This window comes from Crotalus tigris, unplaced genomic scaffold (assembly GCF_016545835.1).
Source record: "Crotalus tigris isolate CLP2741 ecotype Arizona unplaced genomic scaffold, ASM1654583v1 scf7180000018755.946041584:351173, whole genome shotgun sequence".
Taxonomy (NCBI): Eukaryota; Metazoa; Chordata; class Lepidosauria; order Squamata; family Viperidae; genus Crotalus; species Crotalus tigris.
The window spans coordinates 270,590-298,005 of record NW_024097184.1 but is presented as its reverse complement, the minus strand read 5'-3'; the positions used below and the strand labels follow the sequence as shown (position 1 = coordinate 298,005).

Sequence of the window (27,416 nt, the reverse complement as noted above, 5' to 3'; positions counted from 1 at the left end):
AGGGAGACCCTGGTGAAGCGGGCAGAGCAATGCCTGCCTTTTCTGCATCGCATGAGAAAAGCACATCTTCCTTCCCCTGTCCTGACCACTTTCTGCAGGGGAACGATCGAGAGCATCCTGTCATACAGCATCACAGTCTGGTTTGGAAGCATCCCTGCTTCGGACAGGAAGGCCGTGCAGAGAGTGGTGAGGACAGCAAAAAAGATCATTGGTAGTTCCCTCCCTTCCAGCCAGGACATGGCCTATAAGCGATGCTTGAGCAGGGTCTGCAGGATTGTCAGGACACCACACATCCTCTTCACACATCCTTGTTCTCTTCTGGGAGGGGCGGGCTTTGTGGTACCCGAAGCAGAATATCCAGAATCAGTCACAGCTTTGTTCCATACAGCATTAACTTTGTGAATTCTCAAGCTTCCTCCTTCCGTTATGTATTCAAGATGGACAGTGATTAATATTTATATCTTACTTATATGTAAGGGTGTAGGTCTATCTATAATGTTTAAACGTGTGTTATGTATGTGTACACTTTTGAGAGCAAGCAACTAAACTTCATTTTTAATGCGTGACGTTGTGCCCACGGGGGAAAAAAATGACAATAAAGGTTATCTACTCCAGGGCTTTTCAACCTTTTCACTCATTGTACCACTTTTAGGATAAGGCAATATCAGAGGACCACCAGTCGCCTAGCAAAGTGTCAAAAACTTGATGATCCCCCCCCCCCAAAAGGAAAAAAACGATAAACTACAAGTAGTCCTCGATTTACAACAATTCGCTTAGTGACTGTTCGAAGTTACAACGGCACTGGGAAAAGTGACATAGGACCATTTTTCACACTTATGACTGTTGCAGCATCCCCAGGGTCACGTGATTTACATTCGGAGGCTTGGCACAGTGTCCCAGAGGCATGTGATCACCTTTTGCAACTTTTTGACAAGTGAAGTCAATCAGCGGGGGGGGGGGGGAAGGGGGGGCGTGGCCAGCTCAGGTTGCAGGGCACCTGTGGGGGGTGCAGGTGAGGCTGTGGGGAGGATCTGTGGGTCTCTGGTGGAGGGAGGTGGGACTGAGGTGGGCACCTTCCCTCCCTCCCTCTCATTGTCCCTTCCTTCCTTTCTCTCTCATTATCCCTCCCTTTCTTCCTTCCCTCCTTCTTTGTCCCTTCCTTCCCTCCTTCCTTCCCTCCCTTTGTCCCTTCGTTCCTTCCTTTCTTCCCTCCCTCCTTCTCATTGTCCCTTCCTTCCCTCCCTCTCATTGTCCCTTCCTTCCTTCCTTCTTTGCTTCCCTCCCTCTCATTGTCCCTTCCTTCCTTCCCTCCCTCCCTTTGTCCCTTCCTTCCTTCTTTCCTTCCTTCCTTCCCTCCCTCCCTCTCATTGTCCCTTCCTTCCTTCCTTTCTTCCTTCCTTCCTTCCTTCCCTCCCTCCCTTTGTCCCTTCCTTCCTTCCTTCCTTCCTTCCTTCCTTCCTTCCTTCCTTCCCTCCCTCCCTCCCTCATTGTCCCTTCCTTCCTTCCTTCCTTCCTTCCTTCCTTCCTTCCCTTTCCTTCCTTCCTTCCTTCCTCCTTCCTTCCTTCCTTCCTTCCTTCCCTCCCTCCCTCCCTCCCTCCCTCCCTCCCTCTCATTGTTCCTTCCTTCCTTCCTTCTCCCAACCCTGTGGCTTTCTGATCAGGTTGGGTTGCAACTCCCATCTTCCCCAGCCTGCATGGCCACACAAGGAAGACTAGACAACAGTCGTCGGATACGAGATGGGCAGCATATACATTTTATTAAAAAAAATTAAAAAATAAAGATTATTTACTTGTGAGACCCAATCCCAAATCCCAGCTTAGCCCATCGTTCACAACCAAGCAGTAACCATTTATTTTCACTGTTCACTACAGGGGTCTTTCAAACTCGGCCCTTTTATGACTCCTGGACTTCAACTCCCAGATTCCTCAGCCAGACACGCTGGCTGAGGAATTCTGGGAGTTGGAGTCCACGAGTCATAAAAGGAAGGGCCGAGTTTGAAGACCCGTCTTAAATCTAACAAACAAAATGGAGGCTGGCTGAGGAATTCTGGGAGTTGGAGTCCACGAGTCATAAAAGGGCCGAGTCTGAAGACCCCTGGTTCACTACATAGTGAACACAATATAGGCTGGGCCAGCATTTCTCAGCTTTAGCCACTTGAAGATGGGTGGACTTCAACTCCCAGAAATCCCCAGCTAGCCATCTGCGGTGGCCACTTGAAGGTATGTGGACTTCAACTCCCAGAATCCCTCAGCCATGGCAAAGAGATACAGCAAAGAGATAACAGAACATCCTCAGCGCTCTGCCGCCACCTAGAGGCCATCTGGATTTTGCAATAGCTGGCTGGGGAATTCTGGGAGTTGAAGTCCACCCATCTTCAAGTGACAAAGGTTGAGAGACATGGAGCTGGGCCACTCTATACCCAACAGAGAGATGGTCTGCTAGTCCTCATGGTTGAATGTCGGGCAAAGGAGACCAAGAGCAATCCTTGCGTCCAGCTCGCATCTCCAAGATTCAAAAGGTCCAAGGATGCTCTGGAAGTGGCGGTGGAGGGGGAGGGAAGGGAGGAGAAAGCCTCCACCTATCGCAAGTCGGGGAGAGAAGAGCCCAGGTAAGTCCGCAGGTCGCTGAGGTTCGACCGGATGATTTTAGCCGGGATGGTCTCCTTGTTCAAGCGCTTGTAGGCTGCGTAACGGTGGCACCCTCCAAAAGAATAGAAATAATCTCCTCCTTCTCTGCCTTTGATCCAGAGGACATCAATTGGGGGGACCCGGTCAGGCTCCTCCTAAAAATAAAAAAAGGAGGGAGGGAGAGAAGGAGGGAGGGAGAGAAGGAGGGAGGAAGAGAAGGAGGGAGGGAGGGAGAGAAGGAGGGAAGGAGAGGAGGGAAGTAGAGAAGGAGGGAGGGAGGGAGAGAAGGAGATCAGCTTGAATGAGTGAATCATATGAACCTTGACCCATGGCTCCTAATAATAATAATAATAATAATAATAATAATAATAATAAAAAAACAACTGGAGCACCACTTGAACACCATTGGCATTGACAAATTTGCTATTAGTCAATTGCAAAAGGCGGCCTTACTAGGAACTGCTTCCATCCTGCGACGATATCTGTAATACCATCAAACATCCACATCTTCCTATCCCAGGTCCTGGGTAAGGACTCGATAGGTAGACAAAATGCCAAATCCAGTCTGAACATCTGGCTGACTGTGCGATGATCGATAATAATAATAATAATAATAATAATAATAATAATAATAATAATAATAATAATAAATGATAAAATTAAACTGCTCTGGGACTTCAGAATTCAAACAGACAAGCACCTGCAATATAACACCCCAGACTTAACAATTGTCGATAAGAAAGACAAAAAAGTCTGGATAGTGGACGTGGCAGTGCCTGGAGACAGCAGAACAGACGAGAAAGAACTGGAGAAGATCACAAAATACAAAGACCTACAAATAGAAATAGAAAGACTGTGGCAAAAGCAAGCAAGGGTAGTACCAATAGTAATAAGCTCCTTAGGTGTAATCCCAAAACAACTGGAGCACCACTTGAACACCATTGGCATTGACAAATTCACTATTAGTCAATTGCAAAAGGCGGCCTTACTAGGAACTGCTTCCATCCTGCGACGATATCTGTAATACCATCAAACATCCACATCTGCCTATCCCACGTCCTGGGTAAGGACTCGATAGGTAGACAAAATGCCAAATCCAGTCTGAACATCTGGCTGACTGTGCGATGATCCATAATAATAATAATAATAATAATAATAATAATAATAATAATAATAATAATAATAATGGGAGAGCGTCGTAGCTGCGCACAGGCCTACATGGACAACCAAAGCACATTCCAGAATGCACAGGTGAGAGCGCCACAGCCAGCCACAAGCCCCCCAAGACCGAGTAGGCGACCAGAGGAATCTCAACGACCAGATACGGTGGTCAGCCACAGAGTTGATGTCACGATACCTAGGTCACGAGATCTCCCCACTGTTGCCACCCCATTGAGCCCCATAAAACCACACCTACAACACTGCACGCTTGTGACAACCAAACCCGTTTTGGTAACAACAGTGTTCCAACCGCACCTGGAACATTGTGCGCTTGTGACAACCAAACCTGGCAATGGCTAAGAGCAGGAAAATTGAAGAACGAGACCGAGGGACTAATTCTGGCTCCACAAGACCAAGCCTTAAGGACAAATGCATATAAAGTCAAAATTGAGAAGACAGCAACAGACAGTAAGTGCCGCCTATGCAAAGAAGCTGAAGAAACAGTGGACCACTGGGTAAGCTGTTGCAAGAAGATTGCACAGACTGATTACAAGCAGCGGCATGACAAAGTAGCAACAATGGTGCATTGGAAGATCTGCAAAAATATCATTTGCCTGTAAGCAAAAACTGGTGGGATCATAAAATAGAGAAAGTCATAGAAAATGATAAAATTAAACTGCTCTGGAACTTCAGAATTCAAACAGACAAGCACCTGCAACATAACACCCCAGACTTAACAATTGTCGATAAGAAAGACAAAAAAGTCTGGATAGTGGACGTGGCAGTGCATGGAGATAGCAGAATAGAAGAGAAAGAATTGGAGAAGATAACAAAATACAAAGACCTACAAATAGAAATAGAAAGACTGTGGCAAAAGGATAGTACCAATAGTCATAGGCGCCTTGGGTGCAATCCCAAAACAACTGGAGCACCACTTGAACACCATTGGCACTGACAAATTCGCTATTAGTCAATTGCAAAAGGCGGCCTTACTAGGAAATGCTTCCATCCTGCGACGATATCTGTAATACCATCAAACATCCACATCTGCCTATCCCAGGTCCTGGGTAAGGACTCGATAGGTAGACAAAATGCCAAATCCAGTATGAACATCTGGCTGACTGTGCAATGATCCATAATAATAATAATAATAATAATAATAATAATAATAATAATAATAATAATAATAATAATAATAATAATAATGTTGGAAGGGACCTTGGAGGTCATCTAGTCCAACCCCTACTCAGGCAGGAAACCCAATACCATTTCAGACAAATGGCTGTCCGGTTTCTTCTTAAAGACTTCCAGTGTTGGAGCATTCACTGCCTCTGGAGGCAGGTTGTTAATAATAATAATAATAATAATGTTGGAAGGGACCTTGGAGGTCATCTAGTCCAACCCCCTGCTCAGGCAGGAAACCCTATACCTTTCAGACAAATGGCTGTCCAGTCTCTTCATAAAAACCTCCAGTATTGGAGCATTCACTGCTTCTGGAGGCAGGTTGTTCCACTGGTTAATTGTTCTCACTGTCAGGAAGTTTCTCCTTAGTTCTAGGTTGCTTCTCTCCTTGGTTAGTTTCCATCCCAAAGCGACAAGGTAAAAACATGAAAAGAATAAAAGAATAAATACCGAGATTAAAATGCTTAGAAATCACTATACAGAATGCGGCGTGGTTTTTGCATAGGTTTTGCTTTAGAAACTAAAAAGAGAATACTGAAAGCAATAAAACAGGGAAGGAAACATTTCCCATAATGCCAGACCACCACCCCCCCCCAAATAAAAAAAATATTTCCCATTGGAAATCTGTAGGATTGTTCTAAAAAGGTAACTTGTTTCCTTTCTCTCTTTTTCATTCATTTTCTTTCTCTTTCTTTCTTTCTCTTTCTTTCTTTCTTTCTTTCTTTCTTTCTTTCTTTCTTTCTTTCTTTCTTTCTTATTTCCTTCCTCTGCTTTCCCTCATTTCTCCCTTTCTCTTTCTTTCTTTCTCTCTTTTTCTTTCTTTCTCTTTCTTTCTTTCGTTCTTTCCTTCCTTCCTTCCTCTGCTTTCCCTCATTTCTCCCTTTCTCCCTTTCTCTCTCTCTTTCTTTTTTCTTTCTTTCTTTCTCTCTCTCTCTTTCCCTTCCTTCCTTCCTTCCTTCCTTCCTTCCTTCCTTCCTTCCTTTCTTTCTCTTTTATCTCCGTATATCAACTGGATTTCATTGATTCTGCTCAGAAGTGATTTTCCCCACACTAGCTTTCCCCCTCTCCGAGGGGGGGGTGTCACTCAATAATAAGGTGGCACTCTAAATATGGTCAGAGGCTTGACTACTGTGTGGTTCAACGCATTGGGAGGATCCTGGCTCGGACAGCCAGACCCCGCATTCTTCACAAACACAATAATTATTATGCTTAAATGGGCTGCGTGAATTCAGCCAGTTGCTTGCAATGCTAGTTAACCTAGCTGGGGTATCTGCATTGATCTTTCTAGGATTGTAACTCAACTAGGAAGGTTATCTTACTTTGCTACCCTCTAGGGGGCAGCATCTCACCAGCCTTAGCTGACTTTGAGCTGCCAAAGAGGTCAGGGCTGGCTAGTCCTGGGATGGGAGGCCACCAGGAAATCTCAGCATTGCACTGTAAATGTAGAATTACTACTATTTCTTTAGCGATCATTTAAAGTTACAGTGGGTGTGAAAAATGTGACAACTGTTGCAAGGTTCCACGGTAATTTCATATATACATTTACTAAAATGTATATATGTATATATTCTCTAGAAAGAGTACAGAGAAGAGCAACAAAGATGATCAGGGGACGGGAGGCTAAAACATATAAGGAATGGTTGCTGGAACTGGGTATGTCTGGTTTAATGAAGAGAAGGACGAGGGGGGACATGATAGCAGCCTTCCAGTATCTCAGGGACTGCCCCAAAGAAGAGGGAGTCAAGCTATTCTCCAAAGCGCCAGAAGGCAGGACAAGAAGCAACGGATGGAAACTAATCAAGGAGAGAAGCAACCTAGAACTAAGGAGAAACTTCCTGACAGTGAGAACAATTAACCAGTGGAACAACCTGCCTCCAGAAGCTGTGAATGCTCCAACACTGGAAGTTTTTAAGAAGAGACTGGACAGCCACTTGTCTGAAATGGTATAGGCCAGGGTTTCCTGCCTGAGCAGGGGGTTGGACTAGATGACCTCCAAGGTACCTTCCAACTTAATAATAACAAAAATAACAATAACAACTATTATTATTATTATCAATCATCGCACAGTCAGCCAGATGTTCAGACTGGATTTGGCATTTTGTCTACCTATCGAGTCCTTACCCAGGACCTGGGATAGGCAGATGTAGATGTTTGATGGTATTACAGGTATCGTCGCAGGATGGAAGCAGTTCCTAATAAGGCCGCCTTTTGCAATTGACTAATAGCGAATTTGTCAATGCCAATGGTGTTCAAGTGGTGCTCCAGTTGTTTTGGGATTGCGCCCAAGGAGCCTATGACTATTGGTACTACCCTTGCTTGCTTTTGCCACAGTCTTTCTATTTCTATTTGTAGGTCTTTGTATTTTGTTATCTTCTCCAGTTCTTTCTCTTCTATTCTGCTGTCTCCAGGCACTGCCACGTCCACTATCCAGACTTTTTTGTCTTTCTTATCGACAATTGTTAAGTCTGGGGTGTTATGTTGCAGGTGCTTGTCTGTTTGAATTCTGAAGTCCCAGAGCAGTTTAATTTTATCATTTTCTATGACTTTCTCTATTTTATGATCCCACCAGTTTTTGCTTACAGGCAAATGATATTTTTTGCAGATCTTCCAATGCACCATTGTTGCTACTTTGTCATGCCGCTGCTTGTAATCAGTTTGTGCAATCTTCTTGCAACAGCTTACCAAGTGGTCCACTGTTTCTTCAGCTTCTTTGCATAGGCGGCACTTATTATATTATATTATTATTATTATTATTATTATTATTATTATTATTATTATTATTATTATTATTCGCACAGTCAGCCAGATGTTCAGACTGGATTTGGCATTTTGTCTACCTATCGAGTCCTTACCCAGGACCTGGGATAGGCAGATGTGGAAGTTTGATGGTATTACAGATATCATCGCAGGATGGAATTATTATTATTATTATTATTATTATTATTATTATTATTATTATTATTATTATTATTATTATTATTATTACTTTATAAAAATAAACCCTTCCTTTTTTCGGAGCCCAAACACCCCGCAGGTGGCCGGCAGTTGGAGGGACCCGCAAGATCCTGATTAACCCCTCCAGTGGAAGAGAAACCCGAGTCACCTCCCCGTGACCCAGGGTTGTGGGAACCCGGCCGTACCTGGATGGTCTTCATGAGACTTTCAACTTTACTCTCGTCCAGGACCGGCGGGATGGGTCTGATGATGACCCGCATGGGCACTTCGTGGACCTCGGAGACGTTGTCGGAATGGATGCTCCCGCTGCCTTCGCTTTGCATGGCGACCCAGCGCCGGCCCCGATCACCGCGTGGTGCTCTTTCCCGATACCTGCACGCCGCTCGCGCCGCGCCTAACATCCTCGGAGGTTCCCAACACGCGTATTAAACCCAGCTGGGAAGTTTGGGTGGAGCGTACCACTCCAGCTGGCCGCGGGGGGCGAGACTGATGAGTATCCCCGAGTGTTTTCCCCAGCGCCTCCCCGGACCCCGTTTCCACGTTCAGTGCGGGGACCCCGACCCAGATCGAGCCCGGAGCGCCGCGATTGGAGCCGGCAGGCTGGAAGACGCCGGCGGGTTGACTCCCCCACCGTCCTCCCCCTCCAGTCCCCTGCCTTCCGAATGGAAGGAGCCGTTGTTGAGTCACACGCGCACGTGTGCAACGTCTTTGCTGGGTTGGGCTTCCCCGGGCTTGTTTCGCTGAGTCAGGAGGAGGCAGCAGAAAAAGGGGGCGGCTGGAGCGGGACGCTGTTGGCGATCCTGGGGGCGGGGGGGGGTGTTTGTATTGTTTTAATACGTTGTTATAAACTGCCAAGCCACTGAAGGAAGAAAGAAAGAAAGAAAGAAAGAAAGAAAGAAAGAAAGAAAGAAAGAAAGAAAGAAAGAAAGAAAGAAAGAAAGAAAGAAAGAAAGAAAGAGGAAGGAAGGAGAGAAAGAAAGAAAAGAAAGACAAGGAAAGGAAGGAAGGAAAAAGAAAGAAAGAAGACGGAAGAAAGGGAGGGAGAGGGAATCAGAAAGAATGAAAAGAAAGGGGAGGGAGGAACAGAAGGAAGGAAGGAGAGACAACGAGAAGAAAGAAGACAAGGGAAAGAAAGGGAAGGAGGGAGGGAGAGGGAGAGAAAAAGGAACAAAAGGAAACGAGGGAGGAACAGAAGGAAAGAAGGTAGAGAGAAAGAAACAATGAGAAGTTCTAGTCCCACCTTAGGCCTGGAAGCCAGCTGGGTGTCTTTGGGCCAATCACCAGGAGATGGTGAGTTCTAGTCCCACCTTAGGCACCTGCCTCCAGAAGTTAAAGTTGCTCCATCAATGGAGATTTTCAAGAGTTCCATTTGTCCAGAATGGTACAGAGCAGGGGTAGGCAACCTTTGCTCTTTTATGACTCGTGGACTTCAACTCCCAGAATTCCTGAGCCAGCAGGGGGGAACTATGGACCCCTCATGACTCGTGGACTTCAATTCCCAGAATTCCTGAGTTAGCATGGGGGAACTATGGTCCCCTCATGACTTATGGACTTCAACTCCCAGAATCCCTCAGCCAGCGTGGGGGAACTATGGCCCCCTCATGACTCATGGACTTCAACTCCCAGAATTCCTGAGCCAGCATTTGGGAACTATGGCCCCCTCATGACTGGTGGACTTCAACTCCCAGAATTCCTGAGCCAGCATGGGGGAACTATGACCCTTCATGACTGGTGGACTTCAATTCCCAGAATTCCTGAGCCAGCATGGGGGAACTCTGGCCCCCTCATGACTTGTGGACTTCAACTCCCAGAATTCCTGAGCCAGCATGGGGGAACTATGGCTCCCTCATGACTCGTGGACTTCAACTCCCAGAATTCCTGAGCTAGCCATACTGAGATTTCCATGCTGAGCTGTGCTGGCTGAGGAATTCTGGGAGTTGAAGTCCACCAGATGTCAGAATCCAATTATATTTCATCTTTAAATTATCAAATATAGAAACTCCCAATTCTGCCTTCTCTGGATTCTGCCATAAGAGGGAGAGAAGGGGGAGAGCAAAGGGGCTTTATGGCCCTCACTTCCTTCTTTACACTTCAAAGAGCTGAATGTGTGTTTATTGTAACCTCTAAGCGTTAACATATCAAAGAAGGGTAATTGCCTTTCATGTAGTATCTGAAGTCTCCATCCAGACGGAAGAAAGAAGAAAGGAGGTGGAATTGTGATACTTGAAACTATCACTGGAAGGGGGGTTGATTGGGTGGGACTACTGGGGAACCCCTTAAAACCTTGAATGGGAGAGCTTGGACCCCAAGTCCTGTCTAGCATGCCTGCAACCATTTTCTCTTAATAAAGGATTCCTGTTGGAAGAACTATTCCAAGAGTTCTGTCTTCTTAAGATGCAAAGTGGGGTGGGTCCTTACATTAGACAGGACTTGCAAAATTAATCCACCTGGAAGGTAGACCCTTGCCGGGGGATTTTGCAAAAATTTACCATGTCAGACAACGAAGCAAGAGAGGGAGAAAACTCCCTGGAAAGAGAGCCGCTGACCCAGTTGGAACCTTGCCAGATGTTGGGATCCGAGAGGCCAGATTTCTCAGAAGAAGAAGTGGTGGAGACACAGGACCACAAGCCTCGCTGGTCGATGGGCGTTGGAAAGAAAAGCGAGTGGGGAAAGGAATCAAGAAAAGTGACCCTGAGACGGGGGACCAAGCAACCAGAATGGAAGCAGGAGATGGAGAAATCCCTGCACGCAAGTGAAGAGGGAGGAAGCTGTATGCCGTACTCAGACTGGATCCTAGAGAGAGCTATTGACCTGATGAAGAGAACTCTCAGCTCCCTAGGAGAGGAGATTCCTGAGCCCTACGCCCGCCCCAGTTCCTGGAGCCACAAAGGGAGAGACACCGAGGGGGACGTGGAACCTGCAACCCCAGGGACATTTACTGATCCAGGAGCTCCCACCCCCTACCGGACCACAGATGGAAATCTGGACGGAAGACACTACCACCCACAATGGAGGCACCGATCCATTCCAAGACGTCCACCGTTGGAGGTGAAATTCAAAGGGGAGCCAACACGCTTGGGGTTTTTCCTAACCCAAGTCCTCAGCTACATGGAGGAATATGGGCAGGACATCCCCAGCGACAAAGCCCGCATCCGGATCGTGCAATCTGCCCTGGATGGACCAGCTGCAGATTGGGTGGTGAACCTGCATGACTCCAATGCCCCAGAACTCAGTAACTTCAACCGTTTCATGTCCTCGTTGAGAAGACGATTTGAAGACCCCCTGGCTGATCGCAAAGCCCGTGAAAGAATAACAACGATGAGGCAGGGCAAACGCCCAGTGGCTGAGTATACACAAGAATTCCGAGCCATTGCCAGCAAACTGAATTGGCCAGAAGACATCCTCCTTGGCCGTTTCAAAGACGGACTAAACTATGATCTATATGATGCTTGCCTGCCCCGAGGAGACCCACATCGACTTGAGGAATGGTACGTCTTGGCAGAGGAAGCAGAGATCGACATATTGAAGAGGCATCGCCGAGGAAAACAATGGAGCCGCCCCCCGCCTGAGCTGACACACCAACCGGTGAAATCATCGGATACAGCCAAGAAGCAGATGGGGTGTTTCAAGTGCGGAAGAGAAGGGCATCGAGCTGTAGAATGCCGCTCAAAGGCCCCCCAGCACAACCCAGACAGATCCCCAATCAACAAACCCAGAGGGTATTCAGCTAAGCCAAAAGAAACAGCCATGAAAATGATGGAAATTGCAGAAACCCCCACCTCTGCTCACCAAGGGGAAAGAACTCCAGCCTACACCACAGGGACGGTGGATGCCTCAGATGACAGCTCGGAAGGCGAACCCCTGGTAAGTGGACGCATCACACCCATCTTCAAAACAGTGACTATATTAATCCCCCCCATGCCCGAAGCTGTGAAGGTGAAAGCCTTAATAGACTCTGGCTGCACCCGCTGCCTCATTAGCCCAACACTAGTGGGGAATCTGGGCATCCCATCCAGGAGACTGGAACAACCAATCTCATTTGGCCAGCTAGATGGATCCATAGCAGGGGGGGTGCCAGCTACCCTAGCCACTTTGCCAATACATCTCTCCCTGGGCAACCATGAAGAGGACTTAACGTTTGTGGTGACCCCAGGTATGGAATGCCCAATGATTCTAGGGATGGAATGGTTGAAAAAATGGAACCCCTGGGTAAATTGGAGGACGACAGAAATCAAATTCCCGAAGGGGGACCCTATGGACTTAAAACCCCAAGAGAGGCTACCAGAATCAAGAATAGAAAAAGCATCCATAGGAGAGGAAAAAAGATTAACAGAAATACCAGAGGAATATAGGGACCTTGCTGAAGTCTTCAGTGAGGAGAGGGCGAATGAGCTTCCCCCCCACCGACCCACAGACTGTACCATTGAATTCAAGCCTGGGGCAAAACTCCCGAAGCCCAGATTATACTCCATGAGCCCAAAGGAGAAGGAGGAAATGGAAAGATTTATAAAAAAAAACCTGGAGAGAGGTTTCATTGAGCCAGCCAAGCCTAAAGTGGCTGCCCCGGTCCTTTTTAGAGAGAAGAAGGATGGCTCTTTACGTTTATGCGTGGATTATAGGGCCCTGAATACAATCAGTGAAAGCAACCTATACCCGCTGCCCCTCATGAAAGACATGCTGTCACACCTATCGAAAGGGAAAATTTTTTCTAAACTAGACTTAAGGGAAGCTTACTATCGAGTGAGAATCAAGGAAGGGGACGAATGGAAGACTGCATTTAACTGCCCCATGGGGTGCTATCAATTCAAAGTCTTGCCATTTGGATTACAAGGGGGCCCTGCAGTCTTTATGCAACTAATCAATGACGTTCTAAGGGAGCACCTGTTTAAGGGGGTCCTTGTTTACTTGGACGACATTCTTATCTTTACCGAAACAAAAGAAGAACACGTCAAACTTGTCAGAGCGGTTTTAAAGAAGCTGCGAGCCGCTCACCTATATGCCAAACTCTCAAAATGCGAATTCCACCAGGAAAGGATAGACTACCTAGGCTATCGCATATCCCCACAGGGCATTGAAATGGACCCAGAGAAGGTCAGAGCAGTATTAGAATGGGCACCACCCCGCACAAGAAAGCAACTACAAAGTTTCCTGGGCTTTGCAAATTTTTACCGCCAATTCATCCCCTCATTTGCACAGATAGCCTTGCCCCTCACTAACTTACTAAAAACGAAGGGAACATCCTCAGTAAAACCTAGCCAGCCACTAACATGGACAATGGAGTGCCAAGCAGCGTTTGAGAGACTAAAGAGACTTTTTTCTGCCGAACCAGTACTAAGGCACCCAGACATGGACAAACCCTTCATAATACAGGCAGATGCAAGTGATGTGGCAGTGGGGGCTGTGCTATTACAAGAAAATGATGATGCAGTATTGCAACCCTGTGCATATACATCCAAGAAACTCACGGAAACAGAACAGCGCTGGCCTGTATGGGAGAAGGAGGCTTATGGGATACGTTGGGCATTACTCACATGGCGACAGTTCCTGGAAGGCAACAAAATCCCCTTCCAGGTGTGGACTGATCACAAAAATTTGGAAGCCCTGAAAACTTCCAGGAAACTCAATCCCAAACAAGCCCGCTGGTCCCAGCATTTTCACCAATTCCAATTTAAGCTCAAACATTTACCAGGAAGAAAGAACTTCCTGGCAGATGCACTATCTCGCATGCCCCAATATAACAGCGCACGAACCACAGACTCTAGACCAATAATGGCAGAGTCACAACTGGCAGCACCAGTAACCACAAGAACCCAAGCCAAATTAAAACCACAACTGGACAGCCAAACTGGAATTGAATTCAGAAAAAGTTTGGAAACAGATGATTGGTTCCAGAAAAACAAAAATGTGTGCACAATGAAAGACGGGTTGCCTTGGATAGGGGAAAAGTTATATATACCAACAACTCAAAGAGTAACTTTCATGCACCTTTGCCATGACACAAAATCAGCAGGGCATTTTGGATTTGTAAAAACTTTACATTTAATTAAACGGCAATTTTGGTGGCCATCCATGAAAAAGGACATTGAAAGTTATATAGCCAGTTGTCCAAAATGTGCCACGGCAAAGAGGTTGCAAGGGAAAGTGCCAGGACTATTGCAAACAGTGGCAAGTCCCTCAGCCCCCTGGAGAGAAATAGCCATGGATTTTATAGTGGAATTGCCAGAAAGCAATGGGAATACTGTGGTCTGGACGGTCACGGACTTGTTTTCCAAACAGGTGCACTTTATCCCTTGCCAAAAGATTCCCACTGCAAAAGCCTTAGCAAAACTTTTCATCCAACACATTTACAGATTGCATGGGGCACCCCAACGCATCATCTCTGACAGGGGGGTGCAATTTACGTCTGCATTTTGGAAGGAATTTTTATCCCTCTTAGGAACCACTCAGGGACTGACATCTAGCCACCACCCTCAAGGAAATGGGGGGGCTGAAAAAATGAACTCAGTACTTAAGCAATATTTAAGATGTTTTCTTAGTTTCCAGCAGACCGAGTGGGCGGACTTACTCCCCTTTGCAGAAGTTGCCTACAATAATGCAGTCCACTCCAGCACAGGTTACACTCCTTTTCAAATAGCCACCGGTCAAAGTTTCAACCCCATGCCAGAATTAACCCCAAACGAACCAACGATCCCCTCGCTGAAAGAATGGATGGAAAAATTACAAAACACCTGGCCAATAGTCAGAAAAGCACTAGATGAAGCTAGGCAGGCTTACAAAACACAAGCCGATAAAAAAAGGGTTGAGCCTACACCATTCATTATAGGAGAGATGGTGTACTTATCTACAAAATACCTAAAGTCCCTACAGCCCTGTAAAAAACTTGGACCAAAATACATAGGACCTTTTCCAATTAAAAGAATCATAAATCCAGTAACAGTAGAATTAGAGTTACCCAAAAATCTCAGGCAAATACACCCAATTTTTCATTGCAGCTTGCTGAAAAGAGAGCATCAGTCACCTCTACGGCCAAAAATCCCCCCCCCACCACCTCCAATCATGGTGGAGGGTGAACAACACTTCGAAATAAAGGAAGTCCTTGACTCTAGGAGATATCATGGAGCAACTCAGTACCTAGTTGCCTGGAAACACCTCCCTCCCTCACAAAATGAGTGGGTCCATAAACGTCATGTCAGAGCCCCGAAGCTATTGAAGAAGTTTCACACAGAGTATCCTAACAAGCCTAACTAAAATTTTTACTTGCGTTTTCTTTCAGGTGGATCTCTCTTATTGTTAAGAGGGGCCGGATGTCAGAATCCAATTATATTTCATCTTTAAATTATCAAATATAGAAACTCCCAATTCTGCCTTCTCTGGATTCTGCCATAAGAGGGAGAGAAGGGTTTATGGCCCTCACTTCCTTCTTTACACTTCAAAGAGCTGAATGTGTGTTTATTGTAACCTCTAAGCGTTAACATATCAAAGAAGGGTAATTGCCTTTCATGTAGTATCTGAAGTCTCCATCCAGACGGAAGAAAGAAGAAAGGAGGTGGAATTGTGATACTTGAAACTATCACTGGAAGGGGGGTTGATTGGGTGGGACTACTGGGGAACCCCTTAAAACCTTGAATGGGAGAGCTTGGACCCCAAGTCCTGTCTAGCATGCCTGCAACCATTTTCTCTTAATAAAGGATTCCTGTTGGAAGAACTATTCCAAGAGTTCTGTCTTCTTAAGATGCAAAGTGGGGTGGGTCCTTACACCAGTCCTAAAAGAGCCAAGTTTGAAGACCCCTGGTATAGACTCTCCTGCCTGAGCAGCGGGTTAGACTAGAAGACCTCCACAGTCCCTTCCAACCCTCAGATTCTCTGTTCATCAGATGTGGCTGAATCTCTCCCATAATTTCCCTGTGACATTTTCCCCTTCTTGCTACCGAGCAGTTATTGCAAAACTCTTCCTCATTTTTCACTCCTGAGTTAACCACCCCGCCTCGGTGTTGCAAAAGCTGCAATGAAGGTAAAAAACCCCCTCCATTTCCTTGTCCTAAAACCCAAGACCGGGCCTTAAACTATTCACACAGCAGTCTCTATGTCTCTGTTCCGGGAAGTCAGTATTATCCACCCTGCCCTGTATTGATTGAAGCATTAAGGAGTGAACTGGAAATGGCTGATTGACATGCCGTTTTATAAAACCCTGGTCAGGCCACACCTGGAATACTGCAGCCAATTTTGGTCACCCATATTTATTTATGAGACTTATGAGACTTATATACCGCTTTAAGTGCAAGCACTCTCTAAGCGGTGTACACCAGTAAGCAATGTATATATATATATTTACATTGCCCCCAACAATCTGGATCCTCATTTTACCTACCCCGGAAGGATGGAAGGCTGAGTCAACCTTGAGCCGGTGAGATTTGAACCGCTGACCTGCTGAATACAGTCAGCTAAAGTGGCCTGCAGTACTGCACTCTAACTGCTGCGCCACCTCGGCTCATATCACAAAAAAGATGTTGAGAGTTTGGAAAAAATCCAGAGAAGAGCAACTAAGATGATCCAAGGCCTGGAGGCTAAAACATACAAAGAACGGCTGCGGGAGTTGGGTTTGGCTAGTCTAAAGAAAAGAAGACACAGGGGAGACATGATAGCAGCATTCCAGTATCTGAGGGGCTGCCACAAAGAAGAGGGGGTCAAATTATTCTCCAAAGCACCAGAGGGAAGGACGAGAAAGAATGGTTGGAAACGGATCAAGGAGAGAAGCAACCTGGAATTAAGGAGAAACTTCCTGACAGTGAAGACAATTAACCAGTGGAACAGCTTGCCACCAGAAATCGTGGGTGCTCCATCACTGGAGGTTTTTAAGAAGAGACTAGACAGTCACTTGTCTGAGATGGTCTAGGTTCTCCTGCTTGAGCAGGGGGCTGGACTAGAAGGCCTCCAAGGTCCCTTCCAGCTTCTATTCTATTCTATTCTATTCTATTCTATTCTATTCTATTCTATTCTATTCTATTCTATTCTATTCTATATTTGTATTCTATTTATTCCTATTCTATTCCTATTCTATATATTCTATATTCTATTATTATTTTATATTCTATATTCTATTATTATTTTATATTCTATTCTAGTCCATTATTCTTGCAGGCTTTTAACAAGAGACTGGACAGTCATCTGTCTGAGATGGTATAGGTTCTCCTGCCTGAGCAGGGGGCTGGACTAGAAGACCTCCAAGGTCCCTTCCAGCTCTATTCATACTATTTATGTCAGAGACTGAAGACTGGAGACTGACAGGTCCAGAAAGAGGAGGGTGAAAACAGGTAGTCTCTACTTACGACCACAATTGAGCGCCAAATTTACGTTGCTCAGCGAGAAATTTAAGCGAGTTTTGCCCCATTTTATGACTTCTCTGGCCTCAGTTGCTAAGTGAATCCCTGCAGTTGTTAAATGAGTAACCCGGTCATTAAGTGAATCTGGCTCCACCCCCCTTGACTTTGCTTGTCAAGAAGGTCGCAAAAGGGGATCACGTGACCCCCGGGACACAGCACCCGTCGTAAATGTGAGTCAGTTGCCAAGCATCCGAATTTTGATCCCGCAACTGTGGGGGACACAGCGACAGTCGTAAGTGTGAAAAACGGTCATAAGTGACTTTCCTCTGTGCCGTTGTAACTTTGAACAGTCACGAAATGAACTGTAAGTAAGTCAAGGACTACCTGTGCAGCTAGTCCTCAATGTAGAACCATTGGTTTAGCATCCGTTCAAAGCTGCCACGCCACTGAAATAAGTGAGTTACACCCCGTTCCTCACACTTACAACCGTCACAACACCCCCCTGGTCGTTTGATTGGAATCTGGGTGCTGAACACCCAGCAGTTGCGACTTTCCCAGCCAGCTTCGGATTCGCTTAGCAGCCGCAGCAAAAATGGTCGTAAAATTGGGTGTGACCCGCTTAACAACTTAACCGCCTGGCTTAGCAGTGGAAATCCTGGTCCATGGTTGTGGTCGTAAATTGAGGATTATGTGGTCGCAAATTGAGGACCACCTACCATTTGCTGTCAAATGGCGTTTCTCAACCTTGGCAGCTAAAGACGTGTGGACTTTAAGTCCCAGAATTCCCCAGCCAGCATGGGGTATGGTGGCTGCCATCAGATCAGACAGCATCAAATGACTCTCGGGGTACCAAAAGAAAGCCAGACTGGATGAGATGGCATTGAAAGGGTCCAAAGGCTTTCTTCTCTTCTCTTTTAGAATGTCTAACATTTAGCAAGTGGTTACTGCAGGGATGGAAGACCACCAGGAAATGCCACAGGCTTTGAAGCTTGAGAAAGCAAGCCCCCAAAAAATCCCTCCCAAACTGTCCACAAGATGGCAGTGGTGAGCCACTTCTGTATAGTCGTATGGCTACGCTCAGGAAGTCACCAAAATTCAGGCTATAATGGCTTGGGACCCCCCCTTAGCTTAACAGAATAACAGAAGGACTTTGAAGGGACCTTGGAGGTCTTCTAGTCCAACCCTTTGCTTAAGCAGGAGACCATATACCATTCTGAAAAAAAATGATTGTCTAAGCTCTTCTTGAAAACCCCCAGTGATGGAGCACTCACAACTTCTGGTGGCAGGTTGTTCCACTGATTAATTGTCCTCACTGTCAGGAAATTTCTCCTTAGTTCTAGGTTGCTTCTCTCCTTGATTAGTTTCCATCTGTTGTTTCTTGTCCTGACTTCAGGCACCTTGGAGACTAGACTAGACTAGACTAGACTAGACTAGACTAGACTAGACTAGACTAGAATAGAATAGAATAGAATAGAATAGTATAGACCTGACCTGGAAGGTACCTTGAAGGTCTTCTAGTCCAACCCCCTGCTCAGGCAGGAACCCCTATACCATTTCGGACAAATGGCTGTCCAGTCTCTTCTTAAAAACTTCCAGCGTTGGAGCATTCACCGCTTCTGGAGGCAGGTTGTTCCACTGGTTAATTGTTCTAACTGTCAGGAAGTTTCTCCTTAGTTCTAGGTTGCTTCTCTCCTTGCTTAGTTTCCATCCGTTGCTTCTTGTCCTGCCTTCAGGTGCTTTGGAGAAAAGCTTGACTCCCTCTTCTTTGGGGCAGCCCCTGAGATATTGGAATACTGCTATCATGTCCCCCCTCGTCCTTCATTAAACTAGACCTACCCAATTCCAGCAACCGTTCCTTGTATGTTTTAACCTCCAGTCCCCTAATCATCTTTGTTGCTCTTCTCTGCACTCTTTGTAGCATCCCAACATCTCAGCCTGTAAAGGAGATGGAGGGAGAATTGTCCTTTTAGACTTGGGGTTCTGTCAATATACCTTTACAATAGAATTAGCTCACCTGGTTGCGTTTACAGTACATAGCATGTGTGTATGTGTGTTATGTGTGCATATGGGTAGATGTATCCTTTCTTTTGAGAGCAGGTGACAGAATTTCATTTTTAAGGTGCGCCAAGTGTGCGCTCAGAGTAAAAAATGACAATAAAGTTTATCTTACCTTGTTTGCCCTGTGAGGCTGGTGCAAGTCAGCTTTTGAGGCCTTCTGCCTTTTAACTAATGTAGTCTAAAAGCAAAGGCAAATCTAGACAGCATTCTAAAAAGCAGAGACATCACCCTGCCAACAAAAGTACGTATAGTCAAGGCCATGGTTTTCCCAGTTGCAATGTATGGCTGTGAAAGCTGGACCATAAGAAAGGCTGAGTGGAAAAGAATGGAGGCCTTTGAACTCTGGTGCTGGAGAAGACTCCTGCGAGTCCCCTGGACTGCAAGGCGATCCAACCGGTCAGTCCTGGAGGACATCAACCCCAACTGCTCTTTAGAAGGCCAGATCCTGAAGTTAAAACTCAACTACTTTGGCCACCTAATGAGAAGGAAGGACTCCCTGGACAAGAGCCTGATGCTGGGAAAGATGGAGGGCAAGAGAAGAAGGGGACAACAGAGAAGGAGGTGGCTGGATGGAGTCCCTGAAGCAGGAGGCGTGAGCTTCAATGGACTCCAGAAGATGGCAGAGGACAGGAAGGCCTGGAGGAGCGTGGTCCATGGGGTCGCGATGGGTCAGACACGACTTTGCCACTAACAACCACAACATCCCCCAGTCCTTGGATCTTTTTGTCTACAAAGATTGAATGTAAAAGTAATTAAGACATATATAAATAATTAAGACATATATAAGTGGACTCCAGAAGATGGTAGAGGACAGGAAGGCCTGGAGGAACGTTGTCCATGGGGTTGCGATGGGTCAGACACGACTTCGCGACTAACAACAACAACGAGTCTAAAAGCAGGAATAAAAACTTGAAGCCGGGGCTATATTCCTGAGTGATCAAGGGCAACTTTTTGTGGGCATCTGTCATGGTACGTGGAGAAAGAACTGGAGGGATGGAGATGAAGGAATGTTTCCTGGGGGACAATTAGATAAGAGAGCGTGTAGCCCTCAGCTGTATAACGGAGAGAAAAAGACTCAGCTTCTCAGGCTGTTAAAAGAGACAGCGGGCGATTTGTATTCTCAGACCTGGAACGCAGGTGGTCCTCAACTTAATGACCATAACCCAGCTGGAACTTTCTGTTGCTGAGCAGGACAACTGTGAAGGGAGCTTTGCCCCATTTTATAACCCTTCTTGACACCGTTGACAAAGGAATAACTGAGATTGTGAAGTTAGCAACACAGCTGTAAAGTTACTTCAGCTTCCCCCATTGTCTTTAGAATAGAAATAGAGCTGGAAGGGACCTTGGAGGTCTTCTAGTCCAGCCCCCTGCTCAAGCAGGAGAACCTATACCATCTCGAGACAGGTGATTGTCCAGCCTCTTCTTAAAAATCTCCAGTGATGGAGCGCCCACGGTTTCTGGTGGCAAGCTGTTCCACTGGTTATTTGTCCTCGCTGTCAGGAAGTTGTCTGAAGGTATGTTTGTCCAAAGGCTGCAAAAGGGGATCACACGACCCCCGGGATGCTGCGATCATCATAAATACAAGCCAGTTGCCAAGTGTCTGAAAACACAGGGATGCTGCAACTATTGTACGTGTGAAAAGGGGGCATCGGTCACTTTTCACACTGCTGCGGTAACTTTGAACAGCCACAAAACGAACGGTTGTAAGTCAAGGACTACCTATATTCTGTTAACGTAGCCTTACAACAAAATGGATCTGATCAGCCCCCTAACTCCTGACCAGAATTGAATTGGCAGTGATGCTGGCCACCACACCAACCTCACGCGTAGTGTTGTTGGTGCTGCCTCCGCCGCCATCTTCCCATCACTTGGAGCCCGTTCTGAGCTCACACCTATTTGGCAAGTCGCTCCTGCTTTTCCACACACACACAAAAGTGCAGCAGGGTGTATTACGCTGTTTGTTGCCAGGGGCATAGCTCTTAGACTTATATACCGCTTCACAATGCTTGACAGTCCTCTCTAAGCGGTTTACAGAGTCAGCATATTCACACACACACACACACACACACACACACACACAACAATCTGTGTCCTCATTTTACTGACCTCGGAAAGATGGAAAGCTGAGTCTAACCTTGAGCCGGTCAGGATCGAACTGCTGGCAGTGGGCAGAGTCAGCCTGCAATACTGCATTCTAACCACTGTGCCACCAGGACTCAGAGGAAGGAAAAAGAGAGGAAAAGGAAAAGGAAGGGAGGGAGGAAGAAAGGAAGGAAGGAAAGAAGGAGAGAGGGGAAGAGAAGGGAAGGGAAGGGAAAGAGGGAGGGAGGCAGGGGGGAAGGAAGGAAGGAAGGAAAGAGAGGAGAAGGGAAGGAAGGAAAGAAAATATTGCAATAGCTCTTAGACTTATATACCGCTTCACAATGCTTTACAGTCTTCTCTCAGCAGTTTACAGAGTCAGCATATTGACACCCCCCCCCCAACGATCTGGGTCCTCATTTTACCAACCTCGGAAGGATGGAAGGCTGAGTCCAACCTTGAGCTGGTTAGGATCGAACTCCCGGCAGTGGAATGCAGAGTCTGTCTGCAATACCTCATTCTGGCCACTGCACCACCAGGACTCTTAGCAACAACACATTTGCTTCTCTCCTCTCCCTGCCCCAACCCTTTCAGTTTCCGCTTCAGGAAGCCATACTGGTAGGACTGCATCCAATGGGAAGGCAGGGGCTCCATCCTTTGGCGCCTGGATTGGCTGCCTGTGAACGCTGCTAACATCGGATGTTCTTGCTTTGACAACATATGGAGATGCAGCCATTTTCCTTCTTATGTTTTACTCTTAGAATTAGAGTTAGAATTAGATGATACTGCCCCCCCCCCAGAGGAGGAGGAATGTGCATGGGAGTTTAGTTAGACATAACAATGCTGTGACCAGTGTGAGAATCAAGGTTTTTTGAAATAAGAGATGATAAGAATTGGCAGGTTGAAGAACTGGAGGGAAAGTCTGCATTTCAAACTAATTGGAGAATGTGATTTATGACAGTGAATTGGAGGAGGGAATTGTGCTTTGATACTATGTGCCCAGGGGAGGGGAATTCAGATTTTTGCTTCGGCTGTGTAAGTGCCGATGTTATGCTTCTCAAATAAAGATTCTTTAAGGTAAACAATGCCTCGAAGTTCTTTGAAGAGTTTCATCTGTCGGAACCATGACACTGCCAGGATGTGCGGCTATGTGTCCCATACTGCGAATTGGCTGGGGACAAGCGTTCCTCAGCAAATCACCCGGGATGAGGGGGCGGGAGCCTAATGCCAGCAGACAATTGGCTGGGGAGGAGCACTGGCCGAGATGGACCTCCGGTGGCAGGTCACCTGCGACGGAGCGTGGCGGTGGTGCCGTGAAGTGGGCACGGCCATGTGCTTGCGGATAATTGTCCCATTCTGTTCTCTTTGGGGTCTTAGGTCCAAGCTGTCTTTGTGAAGCCCTCCCTCTCTTCCTGGTCCCCCACAACACACACCTGTCTGCCCCCCCTGCCCCAGTGGCCCCAGTGGCTGCTATTCCCGCCACCACTCCTCCTCCCTCTGGTCCTGGTGACAGATCTGCAAGGACCCAAAACCTGTAGAGCAGACACAGTACTTTTTCAAAAAAATCTGGCAACACACACTGACCCCCCCCCACACACACAGTCCCTGAGATTGCCCATTGCACACTGCCCCCGCTTCTGCCTGCCACACTCGATTGGCTGCGGGCTACTTGTCTTGTGCAGCCCAAGGCCCAGGTCAAACAGTGCCTGGGCGAAGGGCCAGGTGGCCACTGGCCATGGAGAATGGCCGGGGGAAGACCAGCAGAGGAGGAAAGCTGGCTGTAAATGGGCTGAATTGTTTGGGTGGGGGCGAAGGAGGCGCAGGCAAGGGTCCGTGCCTAAACGTCCCACTCTGTCTTCGGGAGTGCCCCTTCAAAGCTTTTTTGAGCCCCCATTTCCTTTCCCCCCTAACAGACAAACCACACAACGGATGTAGCAGAAAAGAAGGCCCTTTTTATTATCATCCCTGAATTGCATTACAATACTGCAGGTAGTTTCACATCAGGAAGACCTGTATTCACCTGTAATCTGCCCAAGCCAACATCTGGCTGGCTGGGTTAGGGTGGGGAGCTAAATCATGCAAAGGGGATTATTGCTATCGTATTTTATTTACAGTTCTAAACACCGAAAGGGAACTGGGGTACCGTCCCAAGTGCAAAAACTACGGGCAGGAAACCAGGAACTCTGGTTGAGAGAGAGAGAGAGAGAGAGAGAGCAAGAAGGAGAGAGAGAGAGAGAGAGAGAGAGATGAGCTAGTAGCGATGAGAATATATATAGATATCGAAGCAAGCACGGATAGAGAGAGAAGAGAGCAATAAGGGGAGAGAGAGAGACAAGTAGACATAGAGAGCAGATCTATAGAGCAAGTGGCGCTCGCTAGTAATTCGAACTATATCTAGCGATCCCTCCTTCTCAGAGAGCGAGCAGCAAGAAGTGGTAGAGCAGCTCGCCCTCTTCTCTCTCTCTCTCTCTCCTCTCTCCCTCCTTAAGCGCTCTCTCTCTCGTATTCTCTCGCCCCGCTTCTATACTCTCTATATCCTCATTTTCTCTCTCTCTCACCTCTCTCTATCTCCTCCTTTTTCTACTCTCTACTCTTCTCTCTCTTCCTCTCCCTCCTTCTCTATCTCTCACTCTCCATCCGTTTCTACTATCTCTAACTCTCTCTCTCTCTCTTCCCTCCTTCTCTCTCTCTCTCTCTGCCCTCCTTTTCTCTCTCTCTCCCTCTCCTCTCTCTCTCTCTCTCTCTTGGCTTCTCCCTCCTTCTCTCTACTCTCTCTCCCTCCTTTTCTCTCTCTCTCCCTCTCTCTTCTCTCTCTATCTCTCTCTCTCCGCTCCTTTTCTCATCTTCTCTCTTTCTCCCTCCGTTTTCTCTCTCTCTCTCTCCCTTACTTTTCTCTCTCTCTCTCTCTTCCTTCTCTCTCTCTCTTCTCTCTCTTCTTCTCTCTCCCCGCCTTCTCTACTCTCTCCCTCGCTCGTCTTACTCCTTCATCTCTCATCTCTCTCTCTCTCTCTCCTTCTCTCTCTCTCCTTCGCTCTCTCTCTCCTCTCTTCTCTCCTTCCTCTTCTCTTCTCTGCTTCTCTCTCTCGATCTCTCTCTTCCCTTCCTTTGCTCTCTGCTCTCTCTATCTCCCTCCCTCCTTCTCTCTCTCTCTCTCTCTCTCTTCTCTCTCCTTCTCTCGCTCTCATCTCTCTCTCCATCCGTTTCTCTCTCTCTCTCGCTCTCCCTGCCCCGCTCTTTGCTCTTCTCTCTAATCTCTCTCTCTCTCTCTCTCCCTCCTTTTCTGAGAGAGAGACAGAGAGAGAGAGAGCAAGGAGAGAGAGAGAGAGAGAGAGAAGGAGAGAGAGAGAAGGAGAGAGAGAGAGAAAGAGAGAGAGAGCAAGAAGGAGAGAGAGAGAGAGGAGAGAGAGAGAGAGAGAGAGCAAGAAGGGGAGAGAGAGAGAGAGAGAGAAAGCAAGAAGGAGAGAGAGAGAGAGAGAGAGAGAGCAAGAAGGAGAGAGAGAGAGAGAAGGAGAGAGAGAGAGAGAGAGAGCAAGAAGGGGAGAGAGAGAGAGAGAGAGAAAGCAAGAAGGAGAGAGAGAGAGAGAGAGAGAGAGAGAGAGAGAGAGCAAGAAGGGGAGAGAGAGAGAGAGAGAGAGAGAGAGAGAGAGAGAGAGAGATAGTTCAAGAAGGGGAGAGAGAGAGAGAGAGAGAGAGAGAGAGAGAGAGAGAGAGATAGTTCCCAGCCCGGCATTGTCCGCAGGGAATTGTTCATCAAAGAAATCACATCTGTAGTACAGGTTGTGGTGTCTTGCGGGTCCGTTTGTGTGCTCCCTGTGTGTTACAAATCCTGAAAGCTGTGCTGGACACGGCGACGTGCGAACATCCGATGCTAACCTGACATGCTTTTTGCACTGTGCTGTCGGCACTTATCCCAGTGTCAACGAATATCGCACGGACCTTGCCAAGGGTGGGGCCAGGAGAGGTAAAACAGTTACTCAGCCCTGGGAAAGTGGGAAAGCAGGAAAAACAGATTCGGAAAGGCCCCATCTTGACCTTGTTATCCTTACAAACGAGTAGGAAAGGTTCTGGATGGGGTGTCAAGATTGGGTGAACATACCCTGCAACGATAAACTAGCATTCTTGAAATCCTTGCAGTGTGTATGTGGTTTTTTGTGGGTTTTTTTTTTGTCCTGGCCTACCTTGAAGGGCTGAAACCTGAGGCTTGTTGAAAAGGGAATTATAAACATCCATATTCTTTCCCAGAATGGTTACAAGCTCCTTAAATCTCCATAAGATCGATGAAAGACATCTGTCCCCTGCCGCGTTCATACAACAAGCTCACCCACCTGGGTTAAAAAACTAGCAACGATCCGCTAAAAACACACTAAGGTCGATTGGGGGGGGGGTCAACAGTACTTCCTTCTCCTTTTTGTGGGGAGAAGTCTGATGGGAACCCAGTCCATCTGATCCGTTTATGGTCCAGGGCGTTGGGCGGCTCCTGACAATGGTTTAATGTAGTATCCTAGTTAAGAGTGCGGTGTCAGAAGAGTTGTCTGCAGCCGGTCGTTCCACTTTCTGCCCAGTAGAACAACCGGCTGCATTTTACCCTGGATTTTACCAAAACAGTTGCTGCATTCATATAACATATAGTGCCTGGATGAGTCTGCCGCATTATGGCTTAACACAATGGCCTGGTTCCTGTACCATGGTGAGGCTCTTAGGTACCCCAACATATTAAGCTATAAGGTAAGAGTTTGTCTGTCAGTTGTGTCCAACTGTAGATGCCCGTCTCTGTTTTTGGGCAGAGAGAGTCAGTGTTGTCTGAAGACACCTTTTCATGTGGCCAGCATGATTATACACCAAAGGCGCGCGGAACACTGTTTCCTTCCCACCGGTGGTACCTATTTATCTACTTGCATTGCATGCTTCCTACAAACTACAAGCCACCTGGCCCTAGTATGCTGTGTGAACCCAGCTACTCAAAGCTTGAGCAAGCCCCACAGTCACTAACATTGATGATATTACCTAGTTGGGTAATGAAATGTCTGCAAGCCAACAGTCATGCTCAGACCGCTCAGAGCACCAGCGCTTCAAACGTAGCATATGATCTAAACATTTCTAAATCTCAGATGGGCCAATGCTGTTCATTCCGTGCAAATAAAACCTGAAGAATTCCTGAAGGAATTTGGACCCCCTCTTCTTTGTGGCACCCCTCAAATATTCAAACACGGCTATCGTGTCACCCCAAACTTTCCTTCACTCACCACGTGCCCCTTGTTCATTTTCCTGCTTCTCAAATGTTTATAAATTTAATGGTGAGGCTAGGCCCCTGTCTAAGTCCTAAGCTGTTGATTGAACTATCGTACTTTCTGCCGTATAAGACGATTTTTGAGAGTGTTGAAATCGGCGCCGAACTCGGGGGTCATCTTATACGCCGAGTCGTCTAATACACCAGAAATAACGTAGCTTCCGGCGTATAAGACGACTTTCTAGGCATGCGACTCGACGTCGAAGTCGGGGGTCGTCTTATAGGCCGGGTCGCCCTATACACCGGAATATACGGTACCTAGTTTTTTGGGATCGTTGTTGAACGATGGCAGTCTCTCTCAACCTTGGTGACAACTTTAAGACGGGTGGGCTTGAAATCCCAGAATTACCTGGTTAGATGGGTGGACTTCGACTCCCACAATCCTCCAGCTTGATTAGGGTATTGTTTAATAGACACATAGAAGTAAATCATATTTAAACACCGTTCAAAAAGGATAATACAAAAAGCTAAGGAAGAAACAAGAGGAACACATCCTCTTCAGCAGCTGACTAGATAAGCAGGGATTAACCCCAGACAAACAAGGTGAAAACAATACCCTAATCATACTGGCTGGGAAATTCTGGGTATTGAAGTCCACACCTCTTAAATTGTCCAACGCTAGATTAAAATGTTGGTTGAGTGTGGCTAGCTTAGCTCAAGGCCATGCTTAGCCCCGAGAAATATACTGAGGCAGGTTCTCTTTCAGACCCACCTACCTCACAGGATTGTTGTTATGGGGACAAAAT

At 46.8% G+C, this 27,416-nt stretch overlaps 1 protein-coding gene across 1 annotated transcript; it reads right to left on the bottom strand.

Annotated features, from left to right (window-relative positions):
• Positions 1–1,726: 1,726 nt before the first annotated feature.
• On the bottom strand, positions 1,727–8,572 carry SRXN1 (sulfiredoxin 1). Its single transcript, XM_039355743.1, has 2 exons — positions 8,112–8,572; positions 1,727–2,783 (listed from the first exon to the last, which is right to left on the bottom strand). Exons 1-2 carry the CDS (start codon positions 8,325–8,327, stop codon positions 2,580–2,582), a joined length of 420 nt encoding a protein of 139 aa, XP_039211677.1. The 5' UTR covers positions 8,328–8,572; the 3' UTR covers positions 1,727–2,579.
• Between the last annotated feature and the right edge of the window lie 18,844 nt (positions 8,573–27,416).